This window comes from Bacillus rossius, chromosome 8 (assembly GCF_032445375.1).
Source record: "Bacillus rossius redtenbacheri isolate Brsri chromosome 8, Brsri_v3, whole genome shotgun sequence".
NCBI lineage: Eukaryota > Metazoa > Arthropoda > Insecta > Phasmatodea > Bacillidae > Bacillus > Bacillus rossius.
Window position 1 is genome coordinate 65,009,584 of NC_086336.1, and position 27,885 is coordinate 65,037,468.

General features: G+C 45.3%; 3 protein-coding genes across 4 annotated transcripts in view; 2 read left to right on the forward strand and 1 right to left on the reverse strand.

Moving 5' to 3' along the window:
• LOC134535098 (glycogen debranching enzyme) overlaps nt 1-165 on the forward strand; it is a 50,701-nt gene extending 50,536 nt beyond the window's left edge. Inside the window, exon 27 of the mRNA XM_063373974.1 lies at nt 38-165. Within this exon, the coding sequence (XP_063230044.1) occupies nt 38-100 (63 nt within the window). The 3' untranslated portion in view covers nt 101-165. The remainder of the gene's footprint in view (nt 1-37) is intronic.
• A 16,259-nt stretch (nt 166-16,424) lies between these two features.
• On the forward strand, nt 16,425-27,716 carry LOC134535101 (protein aurora borealis). Of its 2 annotated transcripts, none has more exons than XM_063373978.1 (8): nt 16,425-16,506; nt 17,692-18,035; nt 19,663-19,793; nt 21,965-22,113; nt 22,529-22,641; nt 23,562-23,696; nt 24,668-24,836; nt 26,770-27,716. In XM_063373978.1, exons 1-8 carry the CDS (start codon nt 16,482-16,484, stop codon nt 26,907-26,909), a joined length of 1,206 nt encoding a protein of 401 aa, XP_063230048.1. In that variant the 5' UTR covers nt 16,425-16,481; the 3' UTR covers nt 26,910-27,716. The 2 variants fall into 2 exon arrangements, with proteins under 2 accessions (XP_063230048.1, XP_063230047.1); XM_063373977.1 differs by having other exon boundaries at nt 16,470-16,649.
• The window catches only part of LOC134535102 (dynein axonemal heavy chain 8-like), a 90,283-nt gene continuing 88,398 nt past the window's right edge, over nt 26,001-27,885 (reverse strand). Inside the window, exon 42 of the mRNA XM_063373979.1 lies at nt 26,001-26,159. The gene's annotated coding sequence lies outside the window, so the exon portion shown is untranslated. The remainder of the gene's footprint in view (nt 26,160-27,885) is intronic.

The following is a 27,885-nucleotide window of genomic DNA, read 5'->3' on the forward strand; positions in this document are numbered from 1 at the left end:
ACAGTTGAAACTAACTAACACAATCCTGGTATTTCAGGTGGTGTACGACCTGAACAAGATAGAGGAGTCGCACCCCGCACCGGTGAGCTCGGCGAACTGACTCGGGAGTGGCGGGTGCCCCCTGCAGCTCGCGCTGGTGGCCGGTAACCGGGCGGTCTACAGCGACCTGTACTTCCGCTTCGCTCGCAGCCTGCGGGGGGTCGCCGTGGACGCCCCCCGCGTGGACCCAGGACGGGCTGGCACTGCCGCGGTGCGTGGAGGGGGAGCGGTTCGTGCCGCTGGCGCGGGCGGGCAAGCGCGAGCCGGACGCTGACACGGGGTTCCTCCCGCGGGGGAGGGATTGGACGTCTGTGTTCGGGGTCCCGGAGCGGCGGGGCGGCGACCCTGCGGCGGGCAGCTGTAGCCGGAGCATCACCGCCAGGATGTCCTGCACGGGGGAGCACCTCCGCGTCCCGGAGGCGGAGGACCCGCGGAGAGCCCCCGGCAAGCACGTGAGCATCCGCGTGTCGGGGAGCACGCCCCCGGCCGGGCGCCGCGCGGACCGGGCCGTGCAGGCGACCGTGGGGCTGCTGCCCTCGACGGGCGGCCTCCTGGAGCCCCTGCTGGCGCTACGGGGCCGGCGCAAGCTGTACGCAGTCTCCGACCAGCGGGGCGTGGCCCAGGTGCTGGTGGTGGTCGCCGCCTGCGTGCTCCTGCTGCTGCTCGCCGTCTTCTCGCTCCTGTACCTGCTGCACCGCGGCTCGTCCTGAGGCTCGCGCCTCGTCAGCTGTCGTAGCAACTGTATTGATACACGTCAAAATAAACCACGTAGCCTGAACGTAGTCCGCACATTCGGACAGGGGCGTAGCCAGGGGAGGGGGGGGGTCTGGGGTTCAAACCCCCCCCAGCCCCCTCCCTTAGCACCAAATCTTTAATTAATTTCTTATTCATCACTCAAACAAATTTCGTATTAAAATAAATAAAAAATTTTTACCATTACAATATTTAAATTTAAAAAACCGAAAACTGCTAAAATAGCACTATTTTACACCTTTTAAATTCAAATTTTGGACCCCCCGGACCCCACTTTATTACGAGGGGGGGGGGGGGGCTATGCTTCTTAACAACCCCTCTCCCCCCCCCCCCCCCCCCAATCAACAAATCCTGGCTACACCACTGCTTTCAGACCATATGTTTTGCCGGTGTAAATTAATACATCATGTAAATTTTAACTTCTCCTCCATATTTCTAACTTTAGAAGCACTGTTGTCACTTGTGCAATCGCTTCACATATAGTGTATTTATTTTTTACTTTTGTGTTTGTTAAGATGTTTTTAATTTTTTTTTTGTCATTTTATTTATAATAGTGTATTTTAATTTTTGGTTGATTATAAATTATTTTTTAACTAAGCTAAGATTTATTAACTGATATTGTGCCAAATTTTTGTAAATCTGTAAGAAGTTTTTGTGAGGTGATTTATAAAGAATCTAATGAAATTATTTAGTATGTACCACCTATTTTTTTCTGAATTGTGTATAGTTCTGAGGATCATAGTGTAAATGAGATCTCTCCAAAAGATGAATTTGTTTAGTTGTAAATAAATGTGCTTCTTGTTCCAAAAGGAATATTATCTGTTCTTAATAGTCTGTTGAATAAAGCTCTAAATCTGAACTGTATTTGTTTGCACTGTAAAATAACAATACTATATCAATTACATAAGTTGTGTTTATATTATTATTTATTCTATGCAAGATATTACTTTGGTAGCCTTATACAACATGGATGTAACACCAATATGTTGTGACCATCTGCTAAAATTTGCATACAGTATTGAGTGAATCAATGAAAATACATATTTTTATTTCAACACAGTCAGTTTTTCCATGCAAGTGCTTTTCCCAATCAGGTGTTGATGTCTGTCTAGGCAAGAGATGCAGTCATGTTATTCAAAAGTAGCTTGGTTTCTGGGTTGTAGCCATGTCCTTGGCAAATAATTCACCGACGTTTCGGTCGACATTGCAGTCGCCATCATCAGGGAGCATCAGTAGGTAACTGCTCCCTGATGATGGCGACTGCAATGTCGATCGAAACGTTGGTGAATTATTTGCCAAGGACGCGGCTACAACCCAGAAACCAAGCTACTTCAGACAATGTCCATGAAAGCCTGCGAACATTATCATTCTATTCAAACTTCACGTTGACATTTTTCACTGTTTTAGTTTTCAGTGGCTCATTAGTTACATTCCTTTACAGCTATGATTTTTTATTTGTAATTCACTGTATCTTTTATGTTGAAACTGAATATTTTTTTGTGGTAAGTTTGTTGTATCATCCTCGTACGTTGTGCTGTAGCATCAGCAATGGATTCTGATGAATTGCTTCTTATTAGAGCCAAAGCAGAGTGGTCTGATTTTGCAGAATGCGTGGACTCTGCCATAGAAACAAACCAAAGACCTGGGAGCAAATGGTTTTGTCGAGCCTTCTTCGTAATATTTGTTGTACAACTTCAAGCCCCATAATTTAAAAACAAATGAGTGTGTGTATTTACGTAATGGGGTTTACTTGGCATAGTAAAAAATTAAATTTAATTTTGCATGCAAATAATTATAGAAATATAATAATAAAAGTACTGGAGTGATATCACAAATATGTTTAGTAAAGTATAAATTCAATCAAATTAAAAAAATTTAAATAAATACTCAGTATTGAATATTAATAAAAAAATGTGAATAAAATTAATTATCTAATTTAGTAAAATAATCTAGATGAATTTTAATTAATAATGAAAAATAAATAAATTTTCTGAATATTCATTCTAGTTTATTAATTATAATTATTTGTTAGAAAATTATGTAATAATTCATAATGCAAATATTTTATACATATGGGAAAATTACCTCACTTGTATAAATACACTTGAAAAAGTTTATAAATACAAATTCTATCACTATTATTCAAAATAAATATATATTTTTTTTAATTATATGGACCTGTTTTCAATATCAGTCACCAAAATATAAGATTTAAAATAACATATAATTTTTAGGATTTGTAACTTTTTTTTTCATCCTGTGAAAATTTAGTTGCATATTGCCAGTGCATCGTAAAAATTCATTAATTTTTTTTTAAATGTGTCCAAAGAAGTATAACTTCAAAAAAAAATCTAAGGACTAAAGATTCCTGTGGTCATGACTGTAAACGTGTTCTGAGTGTATCGCATTACTTAAAAATGGTGATAGGTAAAATCTTAATTTTCTCGAACCCGAATCTTGAATTAAAATCCCAGAGAGTTCCTCGAACCGAAATCTAGGTGTCAAGGGTCAAAAATAAAATAATGTGCAATAAATGAAAAGTATTGACTGTGGTGTTGAAACATTCTACATTTAAAATGGTTGTTTCACAAATTAAGTTTTGAGAATCAATACATATTGTAATTCTATTGTTATTAATTATATGTTAAAAGTATAATATCCTGGGGAATGGTAACATGATAAGTATGAAGAAAAAAACTGACTTCCAAACGTCAGAGGTTATCAGTGTTGAGTTATTTAATTTACTTTTTTCCTAATATTTCCCTTGGAATCTTTTTCCTGGAATATTGAATTCTTTGAACACAAAGGATTTGATGGTATTTGAGAATTTGATTGGCTGATCTCTACTTGTAAGGTTTCCTATGAATTAAAAATATAATTAAAATTTTAATCCTATCAGTAAACCCTAGTATTAAAAATCTGAAAACATCTGGGGCTTCCCCCCTGGTGCCCGTGTCCTGGGGTCCCCTTCCCCTACCATCTCACCCACAATGCCACTCCCTCTCAACAGCTCTGTGTAGAACAAATTTGGATTCCAATCCTCTAACTCTCATCTCTTAACATATCTGTCTAATCTCTCACCCATTCATCCCTACCTGTAAGACCCTCTTGCAAGCATACCACCACCTCCCCTCCCTTTCTATTCCTGTACCTTCCAAATACCTCATTGTTAGCTCTCCTCAGTTCCCCATCCCCAATTTCCTCATCTAACAGTCTCTACCCAGGGCCGGTGCAAGGTAAATTGGCGCCCTAGGCGAAAAACCTTAATGCCCCTCTCCCCCTTCCCCCCGCCGGACACCTCAAAAAAAACATTTCCTTGCCTCAAAATACATCACGTAAGCCTAAGATTTTGTCAACAATCAAATGTAAGCATGCTTGGTTTTTTTTTTTTTTTGTTTTATTTTACTGTTTTACTTATTACAAATCATAAACAGGTCACCCTGGACTTTAAATAATTACTTATATCAATATAAACATTCCAAACTGTTACAAAAGTCAATTTTCATCTAGTTTCAATAATCGTTAAACATATTATATCAGCTGTTATGTGTCGTGTTGCGCCGCCCCCAGCTACTTGGCGCCCTAGGCGGTTGCCTAGTTCGCCTGTATGGACGTGCCGGCCCTGTCTCTACCGCTACAATAATTACCGCTCCATATGCCTCAACTATGCTCCAGAACATGTCTAACTTCCGGTACACACACTTCTACAGTTTATCACCACTGTCCTCACATGTTCATTGCCTCCTCGTACTTTTGCTCTTCCATTTCCACCTCCCCACCTCCACGCTGTCCAACTCCTCCACATCCGGTCCTTTCTCTTTCCTTTCCCCCTATATTTGTCCCCCACTTTCCCATTTACCGATTGGTATTCCCCTCTTCCCACTACCCTACGTGCTTTCGTGACCTCCAGAAACCTTGACAGTTTCTCCTGCTATTTTAGATTTGGGTGAACCCCATTCTCACTGACATCGTCTTCCTCCAGCTGGCTCCTGATGTTTACATATTTAACCCCCCAGCTTTACTCATGCTACCCTCGTCACCCTGTTAGCCTCTTCCACAAGTCTCGTGGGGACTTCTTTTCATAAGAGAACTCTGTATTATTAAGTCCATTTCCTTATCGCTTCCTTTTCAAGCTGTCTCATTTCCTCTTCCATACTCTCAACCCCCTCCCAGTACATTAAATCATTCATCCCCCCCCCCCCCTCCCAGATGATTTACCTATCTCACTCTTCTCTAACTCCTCAGGTTTCTGATAACATCTGTAAAATCTCCTATTCTCCTACCACCCTTAAACATACACCTCCCCAGCTCCCCCAATCCTAACCCTCCCCATATGGAGTCCCCAATCATAAATATCTTTCCTCATTCTCTGATTTCTGCTCTTTCTCCTGGAATTTTCCTTTGCTCCATCTGTGTTTCCCTACTCTCTGTTGGTGACCCCACATTGCCCCACCAGAACGAGCAACGAACTTCGTCTAGCACATCGGCGAGTAGAAGTGAAGACCGGCCTGTATCCACAGATAATATAAAAATACAACCTCCTCTCCGCGCATGCGCAGAGGCGACTGAGGAGAATGGTTTCAATAGGTGGCGCCCCGCAGACAAGGCATGCCGTCAGGAGTGCTCGTAAAGAGTGGATGTTAAAGAGGGGAAGGAATGCGCACGCACGACGAACTCAGGTGAAGTACCAGTTCAGCTTGTACTGGCTTTTTTGAGCGTTCCTAAAACAGAGGTGTTTAGTTGTTACTTATATCGTTATTAAATAACTCATAAATATCATATAAAGAAAAATAACACATGTAAAGAAGTTTAATGGTGGTTTTAACTTTAGACAAAATTATGATATTAAATTTGACATCAGCTGTCGAACTTAAATGAATATTGATGTTATTTGGCAAATGCTGTGTCATTATCTAATGTAAATATGTTTGACGTGTGTGTCGAGCTCCTGGTCATGGAACTAAAGGTACAAATTTTGATTTTCGGCCGAATCGGGAATTTTTTAATTAAGAAAAATTTTCCATTTAGGTCCAGGACTGGGGTATTACGATATACCTACTTTCATGGAAAGGAATTATAAACCATCACACAAAAACAACCTGATAAGAAAAACTCAAGTACACCGCTGCTTTCCACCTTGATGTAACGTGGTGTAATCGTGCTCGGAAACTAGTATTAAGGAATCATCATCATCAATGCGATTGTGTATGCAGATACTCCCGAATTGAATATGTATCACTGGAGGAAGCATTTGTAACGATCAACAGTCGATATTTTTGTAACTGTATGCAGCTAGACGTCTGGAATTTCAGCTATCCGAGCTGAGCATATTGTTACGAACGTGAGTGAGGCCGCGACACGTGCAGGTGCAGAGATGGCTGGAGGCCGCCGCAACATGAGATGCGCCGCGCGCGCCTGGAAGATTACAAGGATTGTCGCTTTCCCCCCTCCTTCCCCCGCTCCCCGCGCGACGCCCTGCTTTTGACATGTAACTGACACCTGACAGCTGCGGAGTCCCGCGCGTTACCTGGCAGCAGCCGACACGCAGTAGCGGATCCAGAAGGGGGGCTAAGGGGCTCAAGCCCCCTCCAAAAGCATCTGGGTCCACTATTGTTTTAGTGTTTGCCTTGACAAAGCCTAGCCTCAGCTGGGTAAAGCCCCTCCGAAACCAAAATCCTGGATCCGCCACTGCCGACACGTGTTTCGAGAGTTTTCTGCCGTCGGATCGGCGCGGAATGACGCGACTGGCCCCAGCCACGCTGGTTAATTCGAGAAGCGGCGCCTGTAATACATAAGCCCGGGACGCCGGCCTCCGAGAGAAGGGAGTTCTCCCGCGGCGGAGTTTTCGGGGCGATAGTGCCGAGGGTGCGACAGAGTGGCGAAGTACTTGGACGAAGGTTCCAGGGCAGGGAGTGAGTCAGTGAGTGGAGCCGGGAGTTTTCCCGCGGCAGAGTTTCTGGGCGATAGAGTGGCGAAGTCTCTGGATGAAGAGTTCAGTTCCGGGCGATAGTGTCGCGGGTGCGGCGGAGTTCCGAGCGAGCCGTCGAGTGGGATCTCGGCGAAGGGGAAGTGCGTTGGCGGCGGCGGAGTGCGGCGACGGAGGACCACGAAGGGTGCTGCGGCGAGAGTTGCGCCAGAGGTGCGGCCCAAAGAGGTGTGTGGATTGTAAGAAAGGAGTGACTGGGGAAGCAACATTTTTATGTAAAATTGATTAATTGGCATTAGATTATTTGCTAGTAATGTAAATTTTGGCAATAAATAAAACTGTGTGTGTAATAAAATCTTTAATTGGGCTATCCCTTTACGAACCCCCCCATATCGTAACAATATTATGATAACCAGCCAAGCGCAAAGAGGTAACTAATGCACCAAAAAGTAAGCGAGGTATGATTTTTGATAAGAGCCACATCTCCTAATGAACAAAACTTTCGATCGAATCATTACACAAAACTGATTCATATGAATAGATTCGGTATCAAGAATAGTTTGACGTCGTCCCAAGTGCTCCTCCGGCTCGCTGAGGCCATTATTGCCCGTCGCTGCTTCAGGCTTGCGTGTGCGCCGGCGCCCGTGCGCAAAAGTGTAACAGGTTTTGTTTATGTAATTATGTAAGGGTGTGAATATCTATTTGTCTTGTTGTGTTGATATTGTGTTGAGTTCAAAACGGATAAAATGTGTTTCCCGGGCGACTGAGTCGCGTCTCCCCGCCTGTGACCATGTGGCTCCACGCACTCGCACACGAAGGAAAGAGGGGAGATTCATGTGCACGCGGCAAGGGGGGAGGCCGCTGAGACGTCGCGGAGCGTGGGGGGAGTCAGTCGCCGAAGTGGCATGAGAGAGCGCGGTCGCGAAGGTCACGTCACCGTCAGTCGTTCGCGTCGTCAGTTACGTCACCGTCAATCACGTCACCGGGAGTCACGTCACCGTCGTTCGCGTCGGCAGTTACGTCAGTCTTTCATGTCATCGTCAATCGCGTCACTGCCAGTCACGTCACCGTCATCCACGCCACTGTCAGTCGCGTCACTGTCGTGTCACCGCCAGTCAGGTCACTGGTAGTGTCGTGTCGCGCTCAAGGTGCGTGGAGCCGGGCCTCGCCCTGATGGACTGTCACAGAGGGGAGCCGTGACAGCCCATGTACAGTGTGACGTGTGCATTAAACACACCTTAACGTCAAAACTCTTTTATTCCACCTAAGTTAGGGTAGTTCCCTTGCCACGTGGCACGTACCCTCTCTACCGGAGCAGCTGAGCAGCGACTCCGAACCACGGGAACGGCCCTAACGTCGTCAAAATGGCGCCCAACTAGTGTGGCTGACCATGAGCTTTTACATAGAAACGGACATGAAAAGTGCAGATTTTCAAAACTTTCGGGAGCCGCGAGAATGCTGCAGGGAGTCGAGCGTGGACAAGAGCGGCGCGGGAGCGGAAGCCGACGCGCCAAAATGGTGTGAGATTGCGCCGTCAAGCGATAAGAGCGCGTCACACAGGTATCGGGTTTCATTCGGCCGCGCGAGTGAGTTCGCTCTTCCCCCTTTTCCCCTTCAAGGGATCGCGCCGGATGAGCGCAGGCGAATTGCGCCCTTCGGGTCGAGCGGGAGCCGAGTCCAGCCGAGCGACGACGAGTACAGCCGAGTCGGACCATTCAAGATCACCGCGCCGCCGGGTCAACTTCCGCGGGACGAAGAGCGTGCGGAAACGGGACCTCCGTCAGTGGAGGGGGGGAGGCGGGCCATGCCTGTCTGTTCCCCGCCACCTGACGTCCCGGTCCGCCGCACGGGCCGGTCAGCCGCGCATGTCGCGGAATGCTACACACCTGTGCGCATGAATATGGACGGGGTCTGCCAGGTGTGTCATAAGCCACACGGAGAGGGCAGCTTGCGAGGGGAGGGCGCTACACTATGGTGCTCATGTACCCCTAAGGAAAAGACTGTAAAAAAGGAAATATATAACCATGGCACAGAGCGGGCCGTGATAAGGGAGCGCGTGACGTGCGCGATGGTAGGCTGTCCCGGGCGACCAGGCGAGACGGCGCAGTGCTATGTGTGCGGCACTGTCAGACACCGGATTTGCACGACTGCACGCGAATTCGCTAATTTCAGGGACGGACTATTTCTATGCGCAGCCTGTAACGACGGTGTGCGGCGCCATGGGGAGGCACAACCGGAACCGGTACCGCGAAATGCAAGCGTGGCGGTGTCACTACCTGTATTCACGGGGCGAGCACATGAAGATCCGCATGCATTTCTGCAAGCATGCTGGGACAGACTATCAAGACACGCGGTGCCCGAGGACGAGTTCACGGACAGAGTTAGTGGACAGCTCCGGGACAGTGCCCAAGCCTGGTGGGCGATGGCAGGCGAATACCGGATGTCTTGGACCGAATTCGTTACCCGGTTCGAATCCCGTTTTGATGACGCGCGTTCCCGTGCCAGCTGTCGGTACCAGCTGTACTGTCAAACACAGCGGGCCGGGGAAAGCGTGGAAGGCTTTATTTATCAAAAGCTACGCCTCCACCGACGTCTGACGACAAGCGGCTCAGTCGCCGAGATACTGCCAGTGATTGTGGAGCTACTGTCACCGGAATTAAGACCTTTCATGCGTAACGCCGCGGGAAGAAGCGTGGACGATTTCCTAGCCATGGCGAGAGAAACAGAGAGAGACATCCAGGCCATACAGAGTGCAACGGAGACCATGATGCCGTGGAGGCCCAACCCCACCCCGGCGGTGCTGTCACCAGAAGATGCTGGAGCGATGGTGCGGTACACTGGCCCGCCAGCACCGCCGGACAGATCCGCCCAGTCGCCGGGGTCGCGGGGACGCAACCTTGAGCCACAGGGCCAGTCGAGGCTGACCTGGCGGCAGGCCGACCGAGGGGAGCGACGCGGAGGCCCGACAGCCCGCGAAGAGCGGCCTCCCCGCTGCAGGTACTGTCCAACAGAAATGTACCACTGGCACCGTGAATGCCCCGTCAAGGCCGCCGGAGAAGGGGGAAACGGAGGTGACACAACACCATCGGGAAACGCCTAGGTGAGGGCGATGAGACAGCTGGGCCCCGCTCTCCGAAACTCCAACCAGCCACACCGCCCCGCCCACCTGACGTCGGCGGGGGCGGTCCGCGCCGGCCCGATGGGCCGTGCCCCGAGTCTTCGGCGAGCTATGCCGCTCGCCCCACATCGTCGGCGTCCCCGCCAGCAGCTGCGGGCGCCAGTGAGCTACCGCCCCGCCCACCTGACGTCGGCGGGGGCGGTCCGCGCCGGCCCGACGGGCCGTGCCCCGAGTCTTCGGCGAGCTATGCCGCTCGCCCCACATCGTCGGCGTCCCCGCCAGCAGCTGCGGGCGCCAGTGAGCTACCGCCCCGCCCAACTGACGTCGGCGGGGGCGGTCCGCGCCGGCCCGACGGGCCGTGCCCCGAGTCTTCGGCGAGCTATGCCGCTCGCCCCACATCGTCGGCGTCCCCGCCAGCAGCTGCGGGCGCCAGTGAGCTACCGCCCCGCCCACCTGACGTCGGCGGGGGCGGTCCGCGCCGGCCCGACGGGCCGTGCCCCGAGTCATCGGCGAGCTATGCCGCTCGCCCCATGTTGTCGGCGTCCCCGCCAGCAGCTGCGGGCGCCAGTGAGCTACCGCCCCGCCCACCTGACGTCGGCGGGGGCGGTCCGCGCCGGCCCGACGGGCCGTGCCCCGAGTCTTCGGCGAGCTATGCCGCTCGCCCCACATCGTCGGCGTCCCCGCCAGCAGTTACGGGCGCCAGTGAGCTACCGCCCCGCCCACCTGACGTCGGCGGGGGCGGTCCGCGCCGGCCCGACGGGCCATGCCCCGAGTCTTCGGTGAGCTCTGCCGCTCGCCCTACATCGCTGGGGGCCTCGACAGTAGATGCGGGGCTAGAGGATACGCTGTCCCGGCTCGGGCGCATGGGTCCCGAGGAAGGCAGTCTACTGCGCATACCTGTCCGGGTGAACGGCCGGGAACTGGAGGCGCTGGTGGACACCGCCGCCAGCCACAGCTATATTGCCGCTCACCTCGTCGCCGGTGCTGACGTGACAGCTGAGGCTGGGACAGTCCTGCTGGCCACCAGGGGAGCTTGCGTGCCCACGTCTGGGCGCGCCCAGGTAAAAATTCACATAAGGGACCATGTTAGCCAAACGGACGCCATAGTGTTGCATGAGCTACGAGAGGAGATTATCCTGGGAGCCCCCTGGCTTGCACAGGTCGATGCCACAATCGAAGTCCGTGCCGGGCGCTTGCACCTTGGTACCCGCGGCCGTTGGACTGTCTACGGTATCCACCGGCCTATTCCATCCCCACCTCTCACAGTTGTAGGTTTGGATGAGCTGACCCACGGAGTTCCAGCCGAGCACCACGCCGACATCGATGAGGTGATAAGGGCTCATTCGCAAGTGTTTGCAGCTGCGGACCAGTTACAGAGGACTACAATTACAGAGCATAGCATACCCCTGGTGCCCCATACCCCTCCATTCCAGAAAGTGTTCGGGTTCGGACCCCGTGAACAGGATGCCATACAGGCGCAAATCGAGGAGATGCTGGCGAGTGGCGTCATAGAACCTAGTAATTCACCTTATAATAGTCGTATCGTAATGGCCACCAAGAAAGATGGAACGCTGAGATTTTGCGTAAATTTCAAAGCAATAAATCACCTCACCATTCCGGCACCACCACCATTAATCAACATCACGGATGCCCTCGCTGGCTTGGGGAAAGCCACCATCTTTTCAAAGCTTGACCTCAAGTCGGGGTACTGGCAAGTGCCAGTATGCCCCGCCGACCGCCCCAAAACAGCCTTTACCGCCCCAGACGGCAGGCGCTTCCAGTTCTGTGCGATGCCGTTCGGCCTGATGGATGCTCCTGCGACCTTCCAGACCATGATGGTCCGTGTCCTGGATGGCTACATCGGCAAGTTTGCCCAAGCCTACCTGGACGATGTGATCATCTGGTCATGTTCGTGGGAGGAACACGCACACCATCTGGCCTTGGTGTTTGAGCGGCTCGCCAGGCACGGGCTGACGTGCGCCCCGAGGAAGTGCCACATTGGGGCGGAGGAGATCGAGTTTCTGGGCCATATTGTGGACGCAGAGGGATGCCGCCCGCTGCCCAAACAGCTGTCCATTATTGAGGGCAAGCAGGCACCCAAGACACGGAAGCAGCTCCAGAAACTCATGGGGCTGTTGAATTGGTTGAGGTCATTTGTTCCCCACTTCGCCTCGATTACCGCGCCAATGACCGACCTGCTTTCACCTAAGCACAAATTCCGGTGGACCCAGGCCGCCGACCAGGCCCTGGGCGAGGTAAAACAACAGCTCCGCAACTGCCACACCCTGTCGCGGCTGGTGCCGGACGAACCACTGTTCGTGCAGACCGATGCCAGCCAGGAAGGCATGGGGGTGGTGCTGTACCAGCTGGACGGCCAAGGCCGGAGACGTATCGTCGAGTACGCGAGTGCCAAGTTTGGCCCAGCGGAAAGACGATACCATGTCAATGAGCAAGAGTGCCTCGCTGTGGTGTGGGCACTAAAAAGATACCGACACTACCTCGAGGGGCGCCCCTTCATTCTCCGCACGGACAGCCAGTGCCTCAAATGGCTGGATTCCGTGCAGGAGGGCAAGTCAAAGTTTACCCGGTGGGCCCTTCTCCTCCAAAGCTTCCACTTCACGGTGGAACATGTACCCGGCCGGGAAAATGAGCTCGCTGACGAGCTTTCCCTGCACCCGGACCCCAGAACCATAGTCTACGATGACCAGGGGTGGGACAACCTCCTACCCCCGGTTCCGATTACCAACTATTCGGACCCGGCCCCCAACGATGCCTTACTGTACATGCTGCCTGGGCCCAGCACACCAGAGCCGGCCATCCAATTCGCCACCATGGCAGAGCTGGTGACTCACGTGCGTGACGCCCAGCAGGACGACCCACAAACACGAGCCCGACTGGCCGAGTGTGGCGACCAAGCATTTCCCTATCAGCGTAGTCTCGATGGCATGCTTCAGACCCGTGGTGCTCGCAGAGGAAGCCGCTGGAGTATTCATGCACCCCCTGCTGCACGGCCAGCCATCCTACTGTTCTTCCACAGTCATGAGCTGGCGGGGCACCCTGGGGCTGAACAGACCCTGCGAGAAATCCGCAGGACGTTCCACTGGCCGGAGGTCACGGCCGACGTTAAGCAGTTCGTGCGTGAGTGCCAACGCTGCCAACAGTGTAAGGCGCGTCGACCTGATGGCGTGGAGCAACAGGTTCCCCGACGCCCTGACCACCCATTCCACGAGGTGGCTCTTGACATTATGGGCCCCTACCCACGCACCTCCCGGGGAAAGCGGTTCATCATTGTAGTCACTGATGTGTTTACGCGATGGACCGAGGCGTTTGCTGTCGCCAATGTCAAGGCGGGAACAATCATCGCCCTACTGGACCGAGAGGTGTTCCCACGGTATGGGTATCCGAGAGTGCTGCTCACGGATAATGGAGTCCAATTTACGGGTCACAGCTGGCGGAAGGCATGTGGGCGGTGGGGGGTCCATCATCACACCACCCCTACCTATCATCCCAGATCAAATCCCACTGAACGCCGCAACCAAGACATTAAGACCCAGCTCCGTATCCGCCTTGATGAGGACCACACTAAGTGGGACATTCACCTCCCCACCCTCTTGTACTGCCTCCGCCGGCGCACGAACGAGGTAACGGGATATTCTCCAGCTGAGCTGCTCCATGGTCACAACTTAGCATTGCCAGCCGAACTGGGCGTCATTCACACAGAAGAACCTTTCCCGGTAGAGGACCTACGGGCTGGGGCACGCAGGCATCAGGCCCAGTTTTTGGATCATCGAACACCCCAGTCCCTAAATCCACCCCCGCAGATCATTCCAGGACAGTTTGTGCATGTAAGGCTCCAGTATCTGTCAGCCAAGGGCCGTGGGTTTTGCGCGGGCCTCGCGCCCAAGTGGTCCGAGCCCAGGGAGGTGGTGGCTCGCTTGGGGATGACCACTTACCTGGTGCGGCAGCCGAATGGCCGAATGGCCAAAATACACCGTGATGCCTTGCGGCTAGCCACGGTCCCGATGCCGCAGCAGCCATCAACCGTAGGAGCCGCAGATAGTTTTACAGACCAGGACTGCCCCAGGGACCAACCAGAGACACCACGAGGAGGCCATTGTGCCAATTCTGACCCGATGCCCCTAGACACCGACCCTGGAAGAAACCACTGCAGTAGGGAAGGAAGGAGATCGGACTCACCTTTGGTGCCGACGAACTTCGGTGACGAAATGGTCACTGGCAATACCAACCCAGCAGGTTGCGAGAATTCTTTAAATCCCAAAGCTCCAGTATTTTCCCGAGAAGCTACGCCCACCCAACAAGCATATGGGTATGAGCCCAACGGTTTCACCATGGACCACCTGGATGAGCTTGCTGACAGGCTGGACTCCAGGGATGCCCAAAACTCCGTCTTTAACACATCCCTTACCCCAATCCCTGATGAAGAGGACCCTGAGTTACCAACCATTGACACCATCCCTAAAATAGTATTCCCCGAGGAAGTAATGGAAGGGTTAAACGGGGATGAGTACCACCACCACATAGGTTATCCACCTGAAGGGCCCTGTGGTCCCGAGGAAGGGGTCATCATTGAACTCCTTGATGAGGTGAAGGAAGGGGACAGATCCCCACCTATGCACCCAGACACTGCACCGAATCCCCAGGTTCCGGAAATAGCCCGCCATTCCACTCGTCAGCGCAGGCCTCCCTCCTACCTGCTAGACTATTGGCCATGGGTACTCACCCAGCAGGTTACTCCTACTTCCGCCCATGGGATGCCAATATGAACGCCCGAGTGCCGAGTGTTAATGGTGAAGTGCGTGTGATCGTAGCATCAGCGGGCAAAATGACCTCGGGGAGGGGGGAGCATTTGACGTCGTCCCAAGTGCTCCTCCGGCTCGCTGAGGCCATTATTGCCCGTCGCTGCTTCAGGCTTGCGTGTGCGCCGGCGCCCGTGCGCAAAAGTGTAACAGGTTTTGTTTATGTAATTATGTAAGGGTGTGAATATCTATTTGTCTTGTTGTGTTGATATTGTGTTGAGTTCAAAACGGATAAAATGTGTTTCCCGGGCGACTGAGTCGCGTCTCCCCGCCTGTGACCATGTGGCTCCACGCACTCGCACACGAAGGAAAGAGGGGAGATTCATGTGCACACGGCAAGGGGGGAGGCCGCTGAGACGTCGCGGAGCGTGGGGGGAGTCAGTCGCCGAAGTGGCATGAGAGAGCGCGGTCGCGAAGGTCACGTCACCGTCAGTCGTTCGCGTCGTCAGTTACGTCACCGTCAATCACGTCACCGGGAGTCACGTCACCGTCGTTCGCGTCGGCAGTTACGTCAGTCTTTCATGTCATCGTCAATCGCGTCACTGCCAGTCACGTCACCGTCATCCACGCCACTGTCAGTCGCGTCACTGTCGTGTCACCGCCAGTCAGGTCACTGGTAGTGTCGTGTCGCGCTCAAGGTGCGTGGAGCCGGGCCTCGCCCTGATGGACTGTCACAGAGGGGAGCCGTGACAGCCCATGTACAGTGTGACGTGTGCATTAAACACACCTTAACGTCAAAACTCTTTTATTCCACCTAAGTTAGGGTAGTTCCCTTGCCACGTGGCACGTACCCTCTCTACCGGAGCAGCTGGGCAGCGACTCCGAACCACGGGAACGGCCCTAACGTCGTCAAGTTCTGCACATCATTACACTGTAAGTATGTTATCAGGATTATACTCCTAAACAATATTCGCAAAGTATTTTGCACAATAATTTATTTTAATTATTTTATGAACGACTTATAATTTTATTTTACATAATCTCAATGGCCATCACTTTTTTTAATTTATAAGTAATGTTGTGTACGAGCACATAAACAATTAAATTCTTTATTAAAAATATTATAGACAAAATTAATTTATTACATTAACAAACTAGACAGTTTTAAACACTGGTAATTTGTAATAAATAGGTTTCACAAAAAACGTGTAAGAAGAATTACTTATTGAGTAATCTATGAACAATAATATATTTTCTTCGAACATATTATGCTCAAAGTATATTAAAACGAAAATAAATTAACTTAAAACAACTTTAAGGATACAAATATGACGTCAGAAATATTCTCCACTGGTTTTAAACAATTTTTTTGTCAATAAATTATACAGTCGTTTGATTTTTAAGAATTTTTCCAAGCTAGATAACGATTTATAAAAAAATGGATAGCTATTAAAAGCATATTTTAACCATATAAATAATTGTATTTTAGTGTTGAATTTATTTTTAGGAAATGATCTTAATTTTTCATTTATTTGAGGACATAAGATCCTATGCTATGAGCTTTTTTTTATTTTTTATTTTTTAAATATTTTTAGCTTTGCCTACCCAAACATATATTTAGTAGGGCCAATTGCAGACCTATTTATTATAAATATGCTCAATGCTAACTACTATTATTTGACTTGATGTAAGTTTTTGGACATACGCCATTGCTAAGAACTTTTTCTGTTGAAGAAAAACTAATAAATAAAATAAATAAATAAAAATAAAAATACTCAAAATTATTTGCCATTATGATCCCTTCCCTTATCATTGGTCCCATGTCCTCACTATTCTTCGCGAAGGTTTCTAGTATAGAAGAGTGTGACAATCTTTGAATTTTTTAGAAATGTCAGAAATGGCGCAAAGTTTTGGTTTGTTTTGATTTTAAAGAATAATTTAAGTAGAAATAATGTTATTTGAAAGCAGATAATGTTTAGTAGGAACGGGCTTCGAGAAATTGGTTAATTTTTGTTAGATATGATTATTGGTTTGGCAAATTCATTAATATTGTGTCGTTAGTAAATTATAATTTAAATTACCCGTATATTTACACTAGTTAACATGTCTTTTTATGTTAAGTAATTAACTTTGTTAATTTTTAGTTAGGATTTTATGCTACGATGTCGTGGTGGAGAACTACGGAAAATATTGGTCCTGGAAAATACATTAAAATGTGAATGTAAAATTTAATGTAAGAGAGTATTGAAATTCTTTCGACACGAGTTCTAATGAATTTATAAATAACGTTACAAGTAAAATCACAATCCCACAAAGTTTGGAGTAGTAGATACAAAAAAGTAATTTAATTCGTTAATTCAATTGATTCATATATAATTAATCAATAAAATAATATATTCAGTTTATTTATAATCGTGAATATATATATTTTTTTATATTAATGGCTTTAAAATTAATTGCTTTTTGTCACCAAAGTTTACGTGAAAACACTGTTGTGCCTGTGCGAACTATAGCGGGACATTTTCGACAATCAAAGTAAACACAACACACCTCACTTTTAATTCACATTTGGGCAAAGTTTGAATGGAAAAAAAAAATACATTTTGAGTACGCATAGTTTACTACGGCTTGATCGTTTCTTTGACGGTAAAAAATATATAGTTATTGTAAGTCTTATCAGTCAGTATGCCAGTTTGAACTGTGGAGTGTAATGAAAATAGGATAGAATTTGAAACTTTATAAAGTATAAACCTGGGTTTTTGAGTTGTTTTTTTGTTGTTACAACACCAAATTACTGCCCTGCTATACGTATGACCAAAACTCAGAACAAGTAATTGTTATTTCTGTGCTTGTTTTGTTTATGGCATTCCTCTGGATTGTAAGTTAAACATTGTAGCGTTGTGCCACCTTTCTCTATAGTCTTTGTCACACCGAGGGCACTCGGTTTTTCCACTCTCTAATTGTAATGAAAATTATTTGACATTTGTCTTGAGGGGAGTGTTAACATATAGTGGAAGAACATGGAATGGGTAGCTCGAGAAAAAAAAAAGCAGGATTTTTAGAGTACAACAGCTGCAATTTGTGCCTCTGTGCTGCAGACGGGCCGGCCTCGGAGAATGTGCTGTTGGAAAGGAACGGCCCAGCAGACGTCAGTTCGGCGTGCAAGCACTTGCAAGGCACGAAGCCGAGACCAGGGGCGCACGACGCCTCCCCCGTCTCGAAGAGCACCGGGACCTTCCAGACGCCCGTGCGCTCGTGCTACAAGAGGCTGGCGCCCCTGCCGGTGCAGTACGGGTTCGCGTCCCTGCCCGTCTACGGCACGTCGCCGTCGCAGCCCGGCCCGTTCGAAGCCTCCAACCCGTTCGACGACGGGCTCACGCAGCGCCTGCACCTCCCGTTCTGCAGTCCGTCCGTGTTTGCCCGCGTCGTGAGTCCCTCGCAGGCGAGTGGACGTGCCTGGCCTTGCCGGGACAAGGCTTGTGAAGAGCTGTTAGATGTTGCACTCTTGTTTATCCATAGTGGGGAAGTTCAGTGAATTGATTATTTCTAGGTTTCAGAACCCTGGAAATTACGGTTTTTGAAAGTACTGGGAATTCCCGCTACTTTTGATGTAAAAGAACTGGGAATTAATTTTTAGTTCCCGATTCCTTCAGTACTTTCGGGACTCAAAATTGACAGCGTAAAATTTGGTTTTTATTGCGTGCTAAGGCTACTTTCGTGTGTTTCTCTCCTTGAGCGAGGCAATCTTAGCAGGCTCTCCTCAGTTGCCAATTGGTGTTCAGACTTCTCCCTCTCTCTGTGTGTGTGTGCGTGTACGTGTGTGTGCATGTTATTTTTTTTTTGGGAAGAGGGGGGGGGGGGGGGGGGAAATTGTGCCAATATTCTGTACATGACATTTTTTTTTCTAAGTTATGAATAGAAAAAAAATGCTATTTTAAGTTAAAGTTCTGTGAATTTGCATGCGTTAAAATGACTATATGTTTAATTTATTTTCGTAAGTTAAATATTGAGAGTAAGGCTGGGTGAAGTAATTTGTTCACGTTATTAGATACATTTTGCAATAAAAAAATCGTAACACAAATGTTTTATCTTTTTTACTTTGGATCACTAAAACCTGTTTAATCGTTCGAAACTAACTATACTACATCAAACGCCGACAGCTGCAACATTAATAAAAAAACTACCTAGTACGGAAAGTACTGGTAATGGTTGGTTCCGTTGAAGAGTAGTAGTACCGAAATTCCGGGTTCTGAAAATCGGGTTACATTTCCGCACTCCCTACTCGCCTCCTGAATCCCTCAGTTCCGTTTACGGTGGGGTCTCATCATCATCGTGGTGACACTGATGGAGACTCTTAGGCCGGTATTCCAAGACACAAAAATAAGGGTTTACAGGGTGTCACGAAAGTCCCGAAAGTAACGAATTTTGATGCGAGGTCACAACGTCACTAAAAAGTCACGGAATTCGGTACAAGCTCACGAAAATTTTTTCCATTGACGTATTTTCACGTTTATTTATTGGACACTAAGTGACTGTGTAATTGGCACAGCCGTATTTTTCTTTTCCTTTTTGTTGTTTCGGTTTTTAGGACACAGGCCGTACGAGTCTAGTATTGCCTGACGTATGAAAAGTCACGTATTTGTACGAGGATACAGAGGTTTTCAAACCATAGATGTTATAATATACTACCTACAACTTGTTACGATAATGATGCTTTCCGCCTCCGCGTCCATATAAGTCAAGTAAATACACAATCTTCTCATATGGATAACATGTCATTTTAAATTTTGGTGGTCATTGGTAGTTTTTAGGCATGATTGTTATGCCTAATGTGTAATTTTTTTTGTAAAAGTGTCAATTAATTTAGTCAAAAGTACAAAGTAATAAATTATCCGGAAATTTTTTTTTGCCATTTAGGTCAGTTAAAGTCAGTGATAAGGTCACTAAAAAGTCACTAAAATTGATTTTGTCACTTCTGTAGACACCCTGGTTCAGGTGTTTGAATATGCTACACATGTTGCCTAACCGTGTTCCGAACACCCTAGTCATTGCCCCCCGGCTGTGCGAAGGCGGAGCACCAGTTCTGCTGGACCATCGAGGACGTGGCCAACCTGCAGCCGGCCCCGATCGAGGAGGTGTCGGCCGAGCAAGCACAGCTCGACCCCGAGCTGGAGCTGCGAGCGCAGGAGGCCATCAGCAGGTGACGGCCCGCGGGTTCTCTCTGTGTGGGGAATAGCGATGAAACATAAAACAGAAATACGAGGGATGTTCCCAAGAGTAAGTTTTGTAATTTTTTTTTTTGAAAGAGCAGATGGTACACCGGGTGAAACAAACGATCGTCATAATAATCCGCACCCGTAGCTGGGTTCAACGACGGAAGTAGTGTAAACGGAGTCGGAACAACGCATGCGTAGAGCGCCAAAGAAGAGACAGTAGCGTGCCCCAGGTTATTCGAGTACAAATCACTATGGTAGACAGATGTGTACTGACAACGTGGTCGCCAATGGAAGTGCGTGCTGTTATCCGGCATGTCTCTCGTGATGTTACTTCCCAAAAAAAACACTGAAGTGGAGCAGGCTTTGCGACAATTGTATGCATCGCAGGGCACCGAGTTCTACCAGAGGGGTTTCTTCAAACTGATTGCACACTACGACAAATTTCTCAATGTCGGTGGTGACGATATCAAAAATAGTGCAAGGTGTATAGTTCATGAAGCCATGGTGTATTTTTTTTTAGCGATAAAGTTTCTGTGTGGAAAAAAATTACGAAACTTGCTTTCGGAATGTCCCTCATAACACCAAAATTGAAGTAAATACACTGCCAAACTCCGAAAAGGAAGTCATACACCACGAAACAATAAAATGGATGTCAAAACCCAAACTGAAGCGAAATTCTCCTCAATTACATCTTTTTTTTCTATCAAAATGTAGAATTATTTTCACATATTTTTAGTTTAGTCTTTTATTTAATAACCTTAAAAATATTAAAAATCTAAATAAAAATATTAATTTAGTTTCTGTTATGGTTTTTTTTTAAAGTAAATAAAAAGCAGTTTATAGCTGATACATGCAGATAAGGCTAAAGGTCTACATAGAAACATCAGTGGGAAACATATTATGTGAAAATTATTTTGGGCTTTTAACATCGCATAATGATTTTTTTGATTCATATTAGTAGTAATAAAAACTTGGCTTAAGACATTGCAGTTTTTAAAAAAAATTCATAGCTATACTTTTAATCTATATATATTTGTAACTTTCTCATGAACTAAGAAACACATTGAATGTTTTAGTTTCAGTTTTTTTTTTTGAACTTTCATCGATACAGGTACACAATTGAAACACTTTACCATAAAATGTTGGAAGCAGCTGATCAACGTAAATGTGCTTGATATACAATTGGTATTATTAGCCTGCATGGGTTTCAATTTTTAATGACGATATAGATAAAAAGTCCACAATTTTTAATAAAAAAAAATTTTTTTTTTATATAACACCATAAATTTTGGCTTTAGTCATTAAATTAGAGGGAAGGTTATGTGGTGAATTGCGATAAAACCAAAATAACACTGAAAAGCATGTCATAACACCAAAATGCAAGTTATGTCATGGAATTAAATAGCATTTAACCAAAATTTAATTCAAATCATAAAAAAAGTGCTCTTTTAATGTTTGAAATCCAAGGAATGTCTTTATTTTCGAACAAAAAAAAATTATACCAAAATGCCGGGTTCAGAAAAATTTATTTTATTTGTTTTATTGAGTATCTCTTATTGAATCACTTTTAAACCACTTATTTTCGCTAATTTATTTATTATTTTTATTGTTTTGAATGTAACTGATTTAGACCAATTTATAAAAATAATTTTGTCATAAAGTTATGTATATAAATTTTACCATTATTTTGGTGGAGAAAGTATCACGAAACAGCGTTTATATAAATAAAAACAATACACACCAAAATGATCTGTTTTAAAAAAGAAATATGAGTAAAAATAAGAAAATAAAGTCTTATCTCTAGACATTAGAGGAGATGAGAGGTGGTGAGTTGACAATGGGGCATTCGTGAATGAACGGGTGGAGGAAACTGAAGTTCCTCGAGACAAACCCACTCTCTCGTGGCAAGTCCACCGTTTTCCCCCGCTTGCGAAGAAACCTGGACTCTGCTGTGTCGTGAACTGAACGGTGATGGCGGGCGAGTGGTTCAACCACGCGAGCCGTCGCCCCTTTAGTTGTAAACAGGGACTCTGCATTGGTACGTAGTTGCTTCAAGGTGCAGCAGCAGCCGTTGCCCGTTACACGACGTCGTTCGTGCTCTGCTCTCGCAAACGTGCTCCCCGAGTGACGTCCGCTTGATTGTTTTGGTCGGCAGGTATTTCCGCAGTCACCGGATAGTCCCCAGTCCGTGGAGCGCAGGCAACTCTGCTCATCGTGCCGATATGGGCGCCATGACAGACAGTCCCAAGTCTGCTGCCGGCACAACGATACATCTCGCCAAAGGGAAATACCTGGATGAAGGTGGTGAGTAATTTTCTTGGTGCTGAGAACTAATTAAAATATCACATGGTGTGCCAAGTCTGTACGTGGTTACTCATTTCAGTCGCATCGCTTATATGCCGTTAAGGCTTGTTAATGATTAAAATTCCAGCACGACAATGCTATGTTGTTGGCTCTTAAATCAAAGTTTTTAGCAGGTATGTGGTAATTCTCATTCCACTTTTAATTTTTACTTATTGTTAATTGTCTGTAACTTGTGTCACGGACACTGCCCGAACTATGGGAAGCCATAAAATACTTGGCACAATTTTTGATGAAATTTTCTGTGTGTATGCTGGAAATTTATGTTAAAGTAATCATTTACTCGTTTAGCTCCCACTTGCTGTTGTAATGACAGAACTTTGTAAAGGTACTCTGACACGAGGTGTTAATGATGCAGGCCCTGCGGCAGAGAAGGTTTCTATGCCGACTCAGACAGTTCTGTCATTCCCGCCAGTGCTACCGCCGGCCTTGGAAGAAGCCTTGAAGCCGTACTTCATCTGTCCAACAGAGGTAAGTACAGGGGTGTGGGTTGTATCTTGTACTTTTTGTGGCAGTAACGATGTAGATGCTGTAAGTGTACTGTCGGACAGAGTGAGGTGAACCAGTGGTTTATTTTTTTTTTAATTTTTTTTTTTTTGTAGTTCTGTTCCAGACATGCTTATTACTAATCATTTTGCTGTATTGGTGCTTCATGTGTCAATCAAAATGAGAATAATTTGGTGAAATAAGTATTAAGAAATATATTAGTTTTTTCATATTTGTTGAATACTTTTTTTTTTTAACGAATAGATGATTAAAAAGAAAAACTTTAAAATCTCATTGTTTTTAAAAATGGAATTAACCATGTAATCTTGTCCCTAGTACTTATTTAGTTAGAAATATTGAGGAATCTCCAAAATACATAAAAAAAAAAGAAATCAGCAATTATTTTACTGATTGATTCAATCGATTCCTGCCCTTGAAATTTATGCTTGAAAAATGTTAAGTAATTGTCTTTATTACGAACTACGATTGTAAAGTAACATAATTTTTTTCATGATGTCAGCCAGATTTTGTAATAACAATTATCAAAACATTATTTTACAAGTGTCATTACTACACATGTCCATTATTCTCTTGATGTTCTTACAAGCATTTGCCCTTTTCAATTCAATGATTAAATTAAATACTGGTCACAGCATAAATATACAGAATATTTTTATGAAATTATAGTGTCCTGTCCTAATCAACTATTTGTTACAGTTGTAAGTAATCAATGGACTATCATTATTTATTTTAATTACATTTGCTGATAGCGAACAGGTTTTTGTATCCGAGTATACAAATGAGGAGTAGGTAGTTGACAAGCATCAGTGCGGTGGCCGGTGCCGTCTCCACGAGGTGTGGCGGTGGTGGTCGCTGACGGGCGCGGTGTGTGCCGGTGTCGGCAGGCCGCGGAGCCGAGGCCCGGGGACGACGAGCTGAGCTCCAGCTCGGTCCGCAGGAAGCGCCTCTTCTCGGAGGGGATGAGCGTGTCGCCCGCCACGTCTCCGCTGCGGGGCAGCTCCACCATGCCGGCCTTCAAGGTGCTCCCCCGTCCTTCCGTCATCTCTCATTATTATTACTGTTTTTCCTAGCCTAACTAAACCGTAAGTGTATTTGGGAGGGGTCCGGGTTAGGGAGCGACCTAGGTGCGTCTCAGGCCGAAGCCCATACGCCTGGTCTTGCTGGGATTAGCCATGCAGGGAGAGGATCACATGCATCTGGACTTTTCAAATTTTTTCTTTCTATCGACAGTTTCACAAACAAACCCCCCTCCCCCCCCCCCCTCACACATACACACACACACACCCAAATTGAAACTGAACTATCTTTTGCGCTGCTTTCGCCCTCCGACGGAAGGCCCTGTTCGTGGTCGGCATCCCTAGTGTGCCCGTGCACAGCCCTTAACTGCTGTTCCTTCCTCCGCCGCGGACGAGTCCTCTGTGCTCGTCGGTTTCGTGTTGATCCGGCGCTTCGTGGAACGATAGGCTTGGTTAATATGTGGTTATCTTCTTTCTGTGTCCTAGCTCACACAGTTGTGGGTTTGCGAGTTCGTTAATACGATCTGTTGCAAAAATTGAAAATGTAGAACATAAATGAAACTTTTTATTCATATCTAAGGGCCCCTGTTTCTTTAGATGTCATAACTATTCTATACCTGTATTATCCTTTATTGATACAGAATTTATAAACGTGTCTTGAAATTCCAAATGTCTGACTAGTAAAAACAGAAGATTCTCAAACTAGATGAAAACCTGATAATGTAAATTAAATCTTTCCACAAGCAGTTACAAAAGAAAATTAATTATTATTAAGGTAGTATTCTAAATGCCCTCTCAACCTCTGATTTATGAATGTAATGTTTTTCCAGTACGCATCCAAGCTTTTGTATTAAACAATGAAGTAAATCAATAATGTAATAAAGAGGGACATTTCAGCTTTGACTTCACTTTAAAAACGTGGCTGTCACTACCTGTAACAATTTTAATCAGTACAAAAATGGTGTTTGTTACAGGAACGCCTGTATCCGTCCACGCCAATAACGCAAGTACGAACATTCGAAGTGATCCGCGAGATATCTCCGCCTCAGTTATCCCCAATCAGCAAGGAGACTAACCTACAGTGCAATGCTAAGTCCATGACAAGACTGGAGTTTAGCACCAACATGTCCATAGATGATATAGGTAAGCAATGGATGGAGCTAAGATTTTATGGTGTTATAAAGAGCATATTTCATCATTAAAAATAGTGGATTTCATCTTTATCGTCATTAAAAATTAAAATATTAATTTTTTCCCAATCCATGTAGTTCATAAATTTTGGTAAAAAAATTCATGCGTAATAAATTACATTAAATGAATTTAACAAGTAAATATATATATTTTTTATTTGAATAAGTTTTGTGGAATTGCTGAGTAATTTAATATTCTAATTTTTAAATTACTAATAGACCGATACCACACTAATAGGCAGGTATCGCATTAACCAGCCATTACCCCAAAAACAGGCTGACACCCCACCAATCTGGGTATACCCTGTTTATCATGAGATATGGGATATTTATAATTGGGCTTACTGACACGCAATTTCTGACTAATTAGGCTAGTTTGATTAATCAGGATTTTACATTTGTTTTGTTACATTTGTTGTGAGTCATCAGTGTTTTCACATATTTATCAGGGTATTGAGCCAGTTCAGACCAGAAGTCTGGTTTGAGTTAATAGGAGTTTTGTTCAGTTAACCGAGTAACATAATTTTTTTCATAATGTCAGCCAGATTTTGTAATAGTAATTATTAAAACAATATTTTACAAGTGTCATTACCACACATGTTCATTATTCTCTTGATGTTTTTACAAGTATTTGCCCTTTTCAATTCAATGATTAAATTAAATATGGTCACAGCATAAATATACAGAATATTTTTATGAAATTATAGTGTCCTGTCCTAATCAACTATTTCTTACAGTTGTAAGTATTCAATGACTATCATTATTTATTTTAGTTACATTTGCTGATAGCAAACAGGTTTTTGTATCTGAGTATACAAATCAGGAGTAGGTAGTTTACAAGCATTAAAGTTTTATTGTAAAGCATATAGAATCTGACCCAATCAGAATTGAAATCAACATATTTTTGGAATCGACCCAACACTACTCGTAAGATTGAACAAAGCTATCAACAATAATCTATGTACTTGTAGATACGTGTCAGGTGGCCAATCTTTTTATTTATTTATATCAATGACAATATTTATGAATTTAAAGGAGAGGTAATTGTTTTGAACGAGTGTAGTCAACGTTTCATGTTAATAATCAAGAAAATACACTAAATTGAAAAATTCGTGCACACATACAAAAATTTTACTTTATTTTGAATATCACAGATATAGTAGACACAAGTATAACAAAAACAGATTTCAGCCTTTTCTGACTGTGCCAAAATTCTTCTGTTGTCCCGGATAAAGCTCTTGCCACTTAACGAAGCTCCTTGGTTGGCTGTTCATCACTGGAAAAAAAAACAGAAGTATTACTATTTTCAATTATGTTGGTGTGTTTAATGATAAAAACCAGGTTGAAGTTAAGGAAACTACACGTAAGTTGCATGTATATTTGGAATTGCAACCAATATTGAAACACTCGGAACGTTCATTTTTTTTATATTTAGTGAAAAGCAGTGGCGGATCCAGGATTTTGGTTTGGGAGGGGCTTGACCCAGCTGAGGCTAGGCTTTATCAAGGCAAACACTAAAACAATAGTGGACCCAGATGCTTTTGGAGGGGGCTTGAGCCCCTTAGCCCCCCCTCTGGATCCGCTACTGGTGAAAAGGAAATTTTTGTGTTTACTAAGTTATATGTTTTTTCATATCGCATTTCCAAGATCCTGAAAAACAATTTTAAATTCCAAACACACCATTTTCATTAACGTTTTATTGTATTTTGTGAAAGAATAGCAGTACTAGCACAATCTTACCAATAAAACATTAATTTATTAGTCTTGAGAATACAGTGATTCCTTACAGTAGATAAGTAAAACGCAAGTAGAAAGAAAACGCCACGCTGATTGTCGTTGCAAGGTGGTAGTGCGAGGAGCAGGCTGTCTCTATGCCCGTGCTGCAGACCACGCCAAGGACAGCCGGGACGGGGCGGACAAGGAGAACGCCAAGCCGGCCGTGTCGAGCGAGCGCCTCGGGGACACGGGGTACAACACGGCGTCGATATGCGTGAGCGATGTCACCGCGAGCGGCAAGCACGCGTGAGGGCTGATCATGTTCGCAGGATCCGCTGTTATTTATTCGCATGCGTCATTTGTAGTATTTTTTTTTTTTTTGTAGTAAAACACATTCACTTGTACATATGATTGTGGTCATCATATTTAGGGGAGCAAAAAATTGATAAAAGAATTTAGATGTTGAAGTAAATGAGGAATTAAAAATTTGATTAATAGTTTTTGTAGAGTATGGATAAATGTTTATGATTGATTAGAAAGGAAAAAAAAGAGCAAGTTTGTATCACTTTATGTTCAGTGAGTAAGGGTCAAAAAAATAGCTACTTTTAAGTAGAGAGGTTATTAAGATTTAAAATTTTTGACAACTACCTACGAGGATTTGAAAGTAACGAAACATACGTTTTAAGTAAAGAGCCTGTCATGTGATTTCGTTACTTTCAAATCCTCGCAGGAAACTGTTGTCAGTTATTTGAAATCTTGAAACAGCTCTCTCCTGAAAAGTAGCTGTGTTCGACTTGTACTCTGACTCACTGGAGCGAAGACATGGATGCAGGAAATACGTACAGAACTGTCATATGCACGTCAGAATCATGGGCCTGAAACTTTTTTTGTTTCACAAATAGTATATATTTATTACTTTTTCCTAAATGCTGTATATTTTTTAAGGATTTTGGGTATTTTATTTATATTATAAATTATATCATTTTAGACAAATGAGGGATGAATTCCTCTACTTTTAGGAAATATTTATCATTTATACTTTTTGTGTCTGACCATGCTGTCAAATGTTTGCCATGGCATTGTGTTAATAAATAGATTTGTTTGGTTGCAAAGACAATCTATGGATTTATTTTTGCCCCTGTACAGTTTTTTTGTTTTTAAAAAATTGTTGGTTTTATTTTTAAAAAATGCTGTTTATTACTGAAAATGGTGTAGTGTTCAAGTAATAACACATCTTTTAATACTAATTTCACCCAAAATAGTGTTATTTTAATTGATATGCATGT